Source organism: Lonchura striata, chromosome 2, assembly GCF_050655825.1.
Source record: "Lonchura striata isolate lonStrDom1 chromosome 2, ASM5065582v1, whole genome shotgun sequence".
Taxonomy (NCBI): Eukaryota; Metazoa; Chordata; class Aves; order Passeriformes; family Estrildidae; genus Lonchura; species Lonchura striata.
The window spans coordinates 6,825,860-6,838,721 of NC_140704.1; the positions used below are offsets into that span (position 1 = coordinate 6,825,860).

The following is a 12,862-nucleotide window of genomic DNA, read 5'->3' on the forward strand; positions in this document are numbered from 1 at the left end:
TAAAATAAATTTGCTAAGAACAAGACAAATAGTTTGGTAATATCTAAAGGCATTGTGTTCTGCCTTAGTTTAAATAAATTAATGCAGTAAGCAAACATGCAACAAGATTTGCCTAGATAAAGCCTTTCATTATACATGCTAGATACTACCTCATTACCTGGGAGACCTAGTACTTTAAAAAGTCCTCTCTCTGCATGAAGATATGCTTAAAATGCTGCTCTTCCAATAATGGTGAAGAACTGCTGTACTTAAATAATTACTAAATCAAAGAATGGTTTGGGTTGGAAGGGACCTTAAAGATCACCCAGTTCCATCGGCAGTGCCAACTCCCACTAGACCAGGTTGCTCAAAGCCCATCCAGGCCTTGAACATTTCCAGGATGAGGCATCCACAGCTTCTCCAGGCAATCTGTTCTGAGTGTCCTTCTGCCCAGCTTGTACTCGTGGTGCTTGAGATTGCCTCATCCAGGTGTAGAATGTTGCACTTGGCTGTGTTGAAGTTCATGAGGGTCACACAGCCCCACCTCTCCAGCCTGCCCAGGTCCCTGTGGATGGTGTCCTATCTCTTCAGCATCAACCGCCCCACACAGCTTGGTGTTGCTGGCAAAATTGCTGAGGGTGCCCACTGCCCATGTCACAACAAAGATGTTTATAACAGCACCAGCCCCAGTTCCAGCCCCTGATGAACACTCATCACTTGAGTCCTTGATCCCAACTCTTGAATCCACTGAGTGCTCCATTGTCAAATCCATTTCTCTACAGTTTTGAGGCAAGGATACTGTGTTGGACAGTGCTGAACACTTTCCAGAGTCCAGGTAGGTGAAATCAGTTGCTCTTCCTCCACAAATTCTGTAAACCCATCACAGCAAGCACCAAATTTTTCAGGCACTGTCTGCCCTCAGTGAAGTAATGGTGTCTGTCACCATTGTCTCCTTATATCCCATGTGTCTCAGCACAGTTTCCAGGAGGATCTGCTCCATGAACTTGGTAAGCAGGGAGGTGAGATTGACTGGTTCCCCCATCTTCCTTATTTCCCTTTGTAAAAATGGGGTCCATTTTTCTCCTTTTTTCAGTCAGTGGGAACTTCACCAGGCTGCCAAAACTTCTCAAATATGATGGATGGTGGCTTAGCCACTTCAACCACCAGGTCCCTCAGAACCCATGGACATATCTCACATGGTCCCATGGACTGGGTGTGAACATACCACATTTTCTCTGTTTTTCCACTAAAGAGAAGATTTGTTAGCAGATGCTGTAATTACTCAGTATAACATTTTCAGGGACACTTTTCAGAATGTGCTTCCCTATTCTAGCTTCACTGCTGAGATTTGCTATCTGCTGTGTGTGATCAGGGAACACCCTTCTTTTGAAGTGGGTTGAGTGAATGCTAGCCAATAGCAAGTGTTCTGCCTAGAAAACAGGAAAGCACTGACTGATCAGATACATAAGGCAGAAGTAGAGTGTTTTTTTCCCTTCATACTGTCCCAGCTGATCTAACTGGAGCTGAAAAAAACTAATTTATTTTTCAGTACGTCCTTTATAAAACACAAGCAAGCAAAAGAGCCCATCAGATTAAGTTATAAGAGAACAAGCCCACAAGCAGTCAGAATTTTCTAAGTGAACCCTTACAGTGCCACAGCAACTAAGTTTCATTGTCTTTGTCTGGTGCAGCTACTCAGTCAGGGTCACTGATGTCACTTTGTTTCTTTGCTGAACTAAGGCACGGTTTTGTTTTCATAATGACTCTTCATCTGCCTCTGAAAGACATTATATGAGAGGGCCTAATACAGGAGACCTGCCCAGAGTGTAACTACAGACACAACTGAACTGTCAGCTGAGTAAAAGCACAGATTCTCAGACTGTGAAGGCACTATATTAAAATTATTTATTTGGTAAATTTGAGAAAAATCCTCCTGAATATACAAGAAAGGAAAAAAATCAGAATGTTTTGCTGCTTTCCAGAGCCTGCCAAATAATGGTAACTCTAGGGGTAAAACACACAGGACTTCAGCTCAGCTCTTTTAGAACAAAGCTTCCAATACAAGGGTTTGCTCAGCTACTTAATACAGCATCATGACAGAAAAAATGGGCAAATAATCTACACTTTTTGGAAAAAAAACCCAAATAGTTAATGAAATACGCATTTCAAAACCACAGCACATAAATCTCACACCATCCTCCTCCATGTCCTGTATGTCTCACTTACTTGCAGTTCTGGCACACTTTGCAGTCAGGACACTGCCAACCTGCTCTTTTTAAAGGTGTGACTTGAATGTCCAGACACATCCCATGGTAGTGCTGGCCACAGGTAGTACAAAAAAGTTGATCTAAGAGGTCTCCAGGGCTGTCGCACACTGCACAATTTGCTTCTTCCTTTGCTAAAAATTAATGGTTTTTTCAATTATTATTTTGTTCAAAATTATGAACGATTCAACAAACCCAAAAATTACTTAGTAGTTCTCATGCACACAAAACTTGACCATTCTTATGAAATTCAAATTTAATTAATATATTTAATAGCTACTACTTTAATTCAATTTTCTTAACTAATCTTCTCATAACAAAAGTAAATTCATTTTAAACCTTTATGAAGTTTTACAAAAGAAACAGTTTTATTCTCCTCAAGATAAAGCTGAGAGCTTTGGAACCAACTACTTTGTGGAACAAGTAGAAAATAAACAAACCTAAATCTAACAGACCTACATCTGTCATTTAGCTGAAGTGTTTGCAAGAAGGTTGTCCTAACTTGTGTTAGGACAAGCAAGTCTATCAGTTTGAATTAAAACCTGACAGAATACAAGCCTTACCAGTAAACCTCTTCCTTGTTCTGTCATTAAAAGAAAAATACTTTGCTGCGCAGGACTGCTGGTCTTTAAAACCAGAAGAGTATGAACTCACATCTTTTTTATCCCTGAACACACATGAATTCTTGGGTATGTGAACTGTGACAGTGCATCTAAACAAATGCATTCCTAAGCTGATCTTATGACAGTGCAGTTTTCATAAAACCTGGTACTAATTGTGTAATTTGAACATTGTGTACTTACATCTTTCAGGAGCCTGATCAATGTGGTCTGGACAAAGGAGGGACAAGTTACTGAAATCCTGAAATGTGCCTGCTCCAGCAGCACAGGGGTAATGGTACATCTGGGTACATTTCTCTTCACAGCATTTGATAGTGGCTCCAAGGTGCTTACAAAATGCACATCGCTGAAAAACAAACAGAACAAGTCATTTAAAAATTCCTTTTTCTTGTAATTTTTTAGGCAGATCTGTTCCCTCCCTTCATTTAGCAGATGAACATCCTGGCCAGTAGGAGGTACTGAATACTGAGAAGCAAACTAGTGGGTAGGGTTGCCTTTCAGTGGCACTCCCAAACACAGTGTGCTCTAAACACACTCTGACAATTGAGATTCTTCTTGTCACAGGAAAGAATTTTCATTCTGTGTTATCTAACTTCAGCTATGCCTTCAGTGATGGGGCTTGGAGACTTATATCTGAAAAAAAAGGCAGATGAGACCATGCTGTCAATAGGTTATGACTAAAAACCACATGGCTCTGGAAGCTGTAATGTAAAACCACAGACACTGTAATCAGAAACGCAAATGGAACTCAAGTATGATGTTCTCCCAAAAATCTTACTGGCATTATACAATTCTCTCTGGGACGATAATGCATTACATAACCTTGCACTTTCTTCTCATCTTGCCTTTCAAGAGTACACAAATATCACCACTAAACTTTGAGAAGTCATAAATAAGCACGATTATTATTAGACACCAGAGAACTAATTTCTCAGAAAGAACTACGCAATGATCCTCCAGTCTGCCACTCAAGAGAGAGCAGAGTCTATCAGTCTGCTTGCAAAAAATCACCCACACCTTTCTGATTCAATTAATCAGTCTTTTTTCTTTCTCGGATTCATTACAGTCCCTGAAGAACTGTAACATCCTTTTGCACTTTTTCACCAAGGCAACAATTCTTTTTAAGGCACAGCACCGTAAGATTTTGAGTAAACTTAAGAAAAAACAGGTCAGTGGCTCACAGGAGGGCATACATAATACAGCAACAACTGAGCTCAGGGACTCTCATTTTTCACAATAAAAATACAACACTAACACTGGCATGTTTGATTACTAGCTGAAGTGTCAAGTAACATCCAAATATGAACATAAACCAAATCAAAGAAAAGTTATGTACTGTATCTGCTTAATTCTTAGAATACACACAATATTTATTACCATAATTCTTCTCTGTTTCAAAGGCTGGCATCAAATTAGGCATAAAATAGTGCTACGACAAGTCCAGAGATATCAAAACCAGCCCACATGAAAATACAAATCACAAAGCTGCCTGTGTCAACAGCTACCTTGATATTCTTTAAAACCAGATGAAATGAATGATCTTCAGAAAAATATCTGCCAGCACCACAACTCATGGATGAGAGACAGAAAAAATATTAGTGTATGCTAAACAGAACTACAGTGTAAAGACAGAAAATGCTCTGGCACAGAAATTAAAGGGGATCACCAAGGATAGTTTGTGTGCCAAGTTTGTGTGCTATGGTGCTTAGTCTGTCCTGTGATCTACAGGACCTCTCACCCCTACCCATGTCTAACACCTGCTGACGGCATGGGAAAGGTGCATCCTGTTACTTTACCAGCTGAAATGCAGAAGAGAGGGAACAAGATAAGCAAATGACATGGAGGTCCTGAAGGAGAGCAAGGCAGCAGCTATGGTAATTACATTAATGAACTGCCAACAAAACCAAAGTCATGCAAGAAACTCCTTTTAGGAAATAATACCTTCAGTGAGCACTTGCTGAGGATGCTGCACAATGTAAATCCTGAACTTAGATGTAAAACCATGAAAATACAGCCCAAAGCCTCCAACTTCAAGAACTGTAGCTCCCCACTGAGCCACACACAACCACTGCCTTCTTTTGTCCTTGATGTTCTGAAAACCTATGGAGACGGACCAGATTTAGCTAAGACTTTACTCTTACAGGCCACACTTTTTCCAAAGATTTTACTTGGGGAAAAAAAAAAAAAATAGAAAGGAGAACTTGGAGGAGCTAAGGTCCAAAATGTATCCCTCAAAAAAGTATTCAACAAGACTTTGCTGGATCCCATCATTGACCCTTACTAATCAGGAAAAGAAAATTATGAAAGAACTGTAAAAGCACTTAAATAATTCAAAGCTTATTAAAAGCTAGGAATAATGAAATAAAATAGCAATATAAATGGCATTTTTAAATACCACATCTGTTTTTCAAAACCACCAATCAACCACGGTACATAGCAACGACAAAAATCAGTGTAACTTTTCCCAAATGCTCTATGACTAAATGAGAAAGTTATTGAAAATTAGCAAACTACAGGATTACTAAAAAACCTTGAAAAATGTTGATGTTAGTTTAAGGAACCACATAAAGATGCTGGAAGAAAAATGGAAGCCCAAGTTACATGTAATTGAACCCTTCAAACCCATCTGCTAAACTGCACTGGCAATGAAAAGCATTTGGCAGATAAGTGAAACACACTTTGAAAACAATGTGGTATGTATCATCTGAAGCAAATAAAAAGCAATATCAACATTTGCTGAATTTGTAAGAGAGATAAAGCAGTCTGAAGAAACTAATGCCCAAAGGGATTTTTTTGGCAGCAGATGTTGGTGAGAAGAGTTACTTTTCCAGCACTAGAAGCCAACACTCCTCTGAAGCCAGGCCCCATGCAATGACCCCAAAAGAACAGCAGAAATGTATTAAATTAAACAAAAATATTAAAAGCTCTGCTAAATAAAATCAGTAACAAATACTACTTTACTACTGCTAAAATATGGCACCATGACAGCAGGAGATGGAATGAAGCAGTAAATCATATTGCCCATGAGATGCATGCCCATATGAGGACAGTACCAGAGCCAGGGACAGTCTGGAGTCTCCAGTTTCATTAGTATAAGCACAAAATAAGGTGTTACGTGAAGGGGGTGGAAGCTGAATTTGAAGGGCAGGTATTGGAAAATGGTAATCTGTCAAGGCAAGACAAACACTGTTTTGTTTATGGATCAAATAATTTTACATTCCTGTTTTACAGGGAAAAAAAAGCAACTTTACAAGGTGTCAGAAAGCTGGAGAGATAGTTTATTACTTATTCATAGTAAACTCAAGGAAATAAACTAAAGCAGAACCACAGATTATTTTCCTACTCAGAAAGTCCTTCAGTGGTTACCAACTGTTCCCTTCAGCAAGTTCCTTGTGCACTTGCGCATTGCAAGAAAGCTCTGACTCCATCCCTTCTTGTGCTACTTCTTACTACTTTGACTTCCATCATTTAAAACTATCCACTCCTCTTTCTACTTGGCAATTTTTACTTTTTTGTTTTTTTAAATCTGCTTTTTCAGACAGAAAAGGAACGGATTTTTAAAAGCAAAAGCTATGACATCTTTAAAATTTGATTTTAAAATTCCCTTTATTTACTAATTCCACTGGCTCAAATATGACGTTGTTGTACAAATACAGTGGAAGAGGAAGAACTAAGTGAACCAACAGAAAACAAAACTTAATCAATCACCTTCTCTGTATTCTAGTTCTATGGGAGAACATCCTCCATGAAATAGTGCCAGAAACCACACAGAAGACTTCCAGGAAGACAAAAACTCAAAAACCTCCTTGCTACAACTGTAATTGCACCAAAACCAGCTGAACAAAAATGTTACTTCTGCCTTGTTCAGCTCAGTTGATGTCACAAATCCTACTGGTTTTACTGGAAACTCATGGCCAAAGTGGAAAATGGTGACAAGAGCAGCAGCTTTTTGTTTATGTATTTCTAACCTTCCTGCTGCACCATACTTCAGAGTACTCCAAAATCCTGTGCAAGTTCAAATTATAAAAAGATGCCTGTAAGACAATGTAAGAGTTTATCCAGATAGTACCAAGAACTAATCAGAGGTCATGTTTTATCATTATTTTATTGCCGTTAGAATTACTTTATAGAATTACTGTCTCATCAACCAGACAAGTAACAACCCTTGGAAGGCAGATATTAAAGATAGGCTAAAATACAGTCTTTGAGTAAGTACTTTGCAACATGGTTAGTGTCCTAAACCTCAATGTTACTCCTGTGAATTGCAAAATGTTCTTAAGCAAATGCCAAGTTTTTCACTGATGATGAACTTTTTCTTTAAAGAAGATCAGGTGACACAACCTATAAGAACAACAGGAACTTTTAATTTTATGATAGTGTACCAAAATACACACAAGCCATCTGTCCTTGGTTAAACAATTTAATGTATTACCTGTAAGAGCAAATTTCAAACAGTTTAGCTAGAGGAAAATGCTGTCACACAGACCTGTGACTGAAGAGAACTGGACCTTAACAACCTGTCATTAATGGGAGCATGAAGAAATTTTTACATAAACAGTGATTAATGAAGTATGTTCTCTGGTGATTCTGATAATCTTCATTGGTTACTCCATCATCTAGAAAAAGCTTTATACTGCTTGCAGACACTAATGGCCATTAGCACCTCTCATGTCAAATACCCTGGTTTAAGTACCATAAAGCACTAAAGAGCACAATGCATTAAGATGGCAACACAAAAACAATTAATGGCTTTAGACTAAACTACTGATTAGAAGCACTAAACAGAACACCTTTCCAGGAGTACTGGAAATTACCTCTAGCTTTTTAATTTTATATGACTCATGTCACAGAGTTGGAAATTACTTTAATTTATAACAAGCAAGTCAATCAGAGATCAGTTACTCTTCTTCCTCAAACCTTAACACAGTGACTCAACACATGCAATCAAGGTAGAAAGCAGAAGTCCCTTTAAGTGTGGAAATTTCAGACTCTCTACAAGTCACTAATTTGTTTCTCATTCATACCAGCTGCCTCTTTTTCACTTTCATTAAAGTACATTAAAAAAACTGTTGATATTCATGCATTTAAGAATTCAGAAAAAAAAAGCATTCAAGTTTTGGAGGGGTGTTTTTTGTAATAGTGGTGAATAGATTAAAAACTTGCAAGAACCAAGTTTGCTACATAAGATACCATTTTTTTATATGAAACCTGAAGTAGATAGAGGAAAACATGCAAAGTTTATGACACATGAATTCCTCTTCATATAACCTGAAATGTTCCCAAACCCAGTTTTTTCAGAAGCTCCACGGAAGGGTTTGGGTGCCTCAGAGCTGTGTTTTACTCATCATTACATAAGCTAGCAGAAAAACTGCATGGATATGATTTCCCTCACAGGCTCTCTTTCCTGCTTTTTTCACACTTTCCTGAAGAAAAAGGGTTTTTTTTTAATCACCTCCTCGCTTTCTGCAAAAGTTAGGATAATGTAAATGTTTTGAGTGAGGCTAAGCTTTTCTACAGCTATCAACCAGCTACTCCCTTAATTCCCATCTAATATCCACCATGGCAGAAGAGCACACATGAGCCTGTTGTTTAGTTAGACTGTCAACAACACGAAGGTCAATAATGTTTAATGCAATTTAAACTAGTGGTTATTAGGCTTCAGCATCAGCAACTCCAGGACAAACAAGGCAAGAACAAAAATCATCAGCTTTGGTTTGAGGCTGCTTTTTGGCAGGCTCAGAAAACAGACTATTGTGCCAGTTCCATTTGATTCATTTTCAGAAGGTCTTAAGAAGCGTTTGTAGACATTTCTTTGTGTTGGCAGAGCATGGGCTGAGCCACAAATTGTTGGAGGCTTGAGAAGAAGTAATTGAGGGAAACATTGCTACATGCTTGTTGTTTAATGATCATCTCTAGGCATCTGTTATTGGTCATTGCAGAACATACTGGGATGAAGTCAACTTTCTGTCAAATCCAGCATAGCTCCTAAACTCCTAAATCATGTATAGGGATTCTGAAGTAGCTCAAGCATTCCATAGGTTATGTCATAAGTACATTTATAAAGGTATTTAAAGTAAAAGGAGAATTTACTGCTCATACAGTCACACTGTTCTTCCAAATAACAAAAGGCTTGATGAGGACATCCAAACTTCATTACACTTAATAAGGTTTAGTCATTTTATAGAATTTACTTCATGGCAATTCAGTTGGCTAAACAGTGGTTACCATTTTCAGGCTCCACTGACAATATTGGCCAGATCTCCACTGCCTGCAGCTGGAATCGGAACACAGCTCACAGGTAGGCACATCCACAACAAAATTTAGATGAGAGCCTTGAGCTGTGCTATGTTGACACCAGTTCTCTACTACTCCCACAGCCAAGTCCACAACGAAGTCTTTGTTAGCATAGCACTATCAAAGAAGGGATTTCTGTTTAAAAGTACTTTCATATAAATCCTCTTCTATTTTTACAGATTTTCTTAAAAATAAAGAGTTGGGGTAAACTTCTCACAACACATCTCTAAATTCTCTTATATATTTTTGGAACACTTAGACAAAACTTTCCAGACATTTCTGACAACAGGAAAGTCATTAACAAAAACATTTTGTTCATCTTAAAAACAACCTCATTCATAGGACTTGCAATTTGTCATGAGTTTTACAATGGGGGATGTAACTTCTATCCTTCCCCTGCAGATCTATCCAGATGTGACCAAGCTTGGGAAAATGACCTCTTCTTTTTTTTTTTTTTAATGTAAAACACTTCTGAAAGTTTTGTCAGTGAAAAATCACAGAAACACCTATTCTCATTGATCATGACTGATCCACTCCAATTTCTAGCACTTACTGGACATCATGTACCTCCTGCAAAGACTTCCTTCAGTCTGATAAGGATTAGAGGGAGGAAGTCTGCAATAAATACTCTAAGGCTAAGAACAAAAAGCCACTGGAATGGAAAGCAGACATCCCTAAGGATCCTGATACAACTATCACTTAATCATCTGGGGAATAGGAGTATCCAGTACACAGGCAGATGGACAAGTAAGAAGCAAAGAGACAAAAGGGATTCACTGCATGAATGAATCTGATGAGACTGGGAGGAGAAACCATGGATGGAGATGGAAGTTGAGGAGGGACAGGGATAACACTTGAAGGGCCAATTAATCACACCTGGGAACTCAAATTGGATAAAGACCTTGAGGGAACTCAGGTGCTAAGATTCAGGAAATGGTGATGGGACAGATCTCAGAAAGAACCTAGGCAAAAGGGATGAGAAATGTTAAGGAGAGATGAAAAGTGGAGTGGCTAAAAATATCAATCTGAACAAAAAGTCAGAAGTCTGATGCAATTGAAATTGGATGAAGATTACAAGGAGGAAAAGTACACTGTTCTCTGACACCTAGTGCTGTATCACTATCATCCAGCCAGCTCAAATAGCAGCGCTCTTATGTAGCCACAAAGGCTTTAAACCTGCAGTTTTGGAGGTCTGCCTTTTCCTTTTTCTCCCTGACAAAAGGAAATGATACAGGCAGACAAATACAAGGCAACACAGAGACACGGAGACACAGATAAAGGAATGGGCAGACATACACACATGTGTGTGCACTAAAACACAAGGAGGATTACAGATCAAACGTGGATTTTGTGCATAAAATAGATCTTTTAAGAGGAGTCACTGACTTAGAAACTTGTTACCTGTGAGATTGTGCTTAATTTACAGAGGGGAGAAAAATGAAATATTGGATAAGGTTGTGGCTGACTTGTTGGAGAAGAAAAGCATTTAAGTTATGGCAACAGAGCAACAGCCTGCAAAAGAGTTGCTGTTTCATTTCTTCCATGAAGCTCCTTGATGATACTGAGCAGGGCACTATGTAAAATTTTTCTTTTTTTTTTTAGTTCTTTATCTTACTGTTAAAAGTTTTCTTTGCCCTGTAAAAATTCAGCCTTAATTTCTACACAGATTATGCACTCACAACTGCACTAGAGTGAAGGAAGAACTGCAATATCAGTGCAACCTTTTTAATTAAGTCTGAGTATTTTTGAAACTCCTTCAATTTGCTATCCAAATTAGCAGATATAAATAAATTCAACTTCTCTGGGGGAAAATGTAGCCTAAGACACATAACAAGGCCATATAAGTCTGCTATTTAAAAAAATGTACAGCCAAGTTATTCACATGTTCATTACAGTAAAAACATTATTGAAAAAATCATGCAGAAATGAGGAATTCTTTATTTTCAGCAGTATCTGCATAGTCGACATACCAACACACTAAACAATAATGAAAAAATGGAATATTGAAGAGGTTTATACTAAGACAGCAATGTCCATCCTGGGGACTGAACTAGGCACTAACTGTTCTGAATGTTATCATACAATTAAAGATGCACAATCAAGCCAAGGCACAAAAGACATTAATTGTGTGCAAGGGACACAAACTGTGTGCAAAGGATGTTAATTGTGTGCAGACAACCTGCCTTCTGAATGGCCTTACTTTGTGTTTTCATTTTATTGTCTTAATAATGCACTCTTTTAAGAAAGATTTTGAAGATACATTACCCTGATTTAACAGAAAGTTAATGTCAGCCAAAGTCACTATATACACTCAGTGATACATATAATTTACAAGGTAATAGAAGGGATGGAGTGACAAGAAACTCTGGATTATGTAGAGACATAAAAAATACAAGAATTTCCTGCCTTTAATACCTTCCTCATTAGTGAGCATCTCCTTAGTATTCCTTCCCCACTGACTGCAATCAGTACCTTATTGTTCATAATTCCTATTTCCTTGGCTGTTCCTAAATTGCAGTCTCCAAATGGCACAAAGTCATCATAAACAAAATCCTACATCTTCAGTTCACTAATTTCTGTAAATTGAGCTCAAACAAAGCAATTAGGTGGCATACTTTGAAACTACCAGCTTGAACATTAGTATCATTTCTTCCCTAATAAAAACTTGATATATTTTATCTGGCTAGGGCTTTTAGCTTTTTTTTTCAACTTGACTAAATTAGTCACTTAGATGTATTTGTCCCATTGCTTCTCCCAAGACATGGTATTCCAAACATTATATAATTATTTAACTCACTAGCCACTGAAATAAATATATAAGCCCCATTTCCATCCTGTTCCTGGTACTCCTCGGGCAAGCATTGTGAAGTGCAACATCTTGACCCAGAATTTAAAACCCTAAAATTACTGGTCAAATATTGAAGCAAGTTATTCAACTGGGCTTCAGGGAGGTGAGGGTAAGAACGGGCTGTTTGTTTCAGTTTTGCAGAATGCTGCCTCAGTGGCTTATGAAGAAAAAAGCTGCCAAATTTTGTAATGAATTCCACAGAACATTAAGTCTGATGCTTAGCAGAAGCCATAACTGTTAAGTAAATGATATCCTTTTGATGAATACCCTTATTTGAAAACAACATTGATTCTTCTAACCCTCTAGCAGTATCCCAAAACAGATGTGCACAACTGCAAATTCTGTTTGCTTTCAGGTTTACGAAGTGTGATGACATTTTTACAATCCTGCATGAGCCCTTTTACTCAGGAGTAAAATAAAGCACAATAATTCTTCACCATCTGTTTGTTAATTTTGCATTCATTTAACTTTGCATTTTAAACTAATAATCATTTTCTTATAATATAGTTTGCTCCATTGGTAGAAATTACAGCTGTTCAATTAAAAAAAGAATGGTTTATAAAACAGTTTTCCTCTAAATAATTCCATTGCTCTTAATTATAGAAATGTTAATGTCATCAAATGGAAAAGAACTGCCAGAGATTAGTGTTATGCTTTATATGTCACAGATTCCCTTAGTAAATGTACAGATTTTCTTCTGTTCCAGCACCAATTCCTACTTGGTCTCTTTAACATTAAAGCCATTTTTCTCCACTACAAGATTCTCTGTGTTTTTTAACATTGTTATGTGAAAAGGTACAAATAATTAAATGAAGCTTCTGTTTCATTTGTGGCACAAAGTCAAACCAAGCACAGTC

The 12,862-nt window shown here is 37.7% G+C and overlaps 1 protein-coding gene across 13 annotated transcripts in view; it reads right to left on the minus strand.

Moving 5' to 3' along the window:
- KMT2C (lysine methyltransferase 2C) overlaps window positions 1-12,862 on the minus strand; it is a 189,667-nt gene that overhangs the window by 86,120 nt on the left and 90,685 nt on the right. For all 13 annotated transcript variants that reach the window (XM_085572926.1, XM_085572927.1, XM_085572931.1 and 10 more), the window contains 2 exons: window positions 3,047-3,209; window positions 2,206-2,377 (listed from right to left, as the gene is read on the minus strand). In XM_085572926.1, the coding sequence (XP_085429052.1) occupies window positions 2,206-2,377; window positions 3,047-3,209 (335 nt within the window). The remainder of the gene's footprint in view (window positions 1-2,205; window positions 2,378-3,046; window positions 3,210-12,862) is intronic.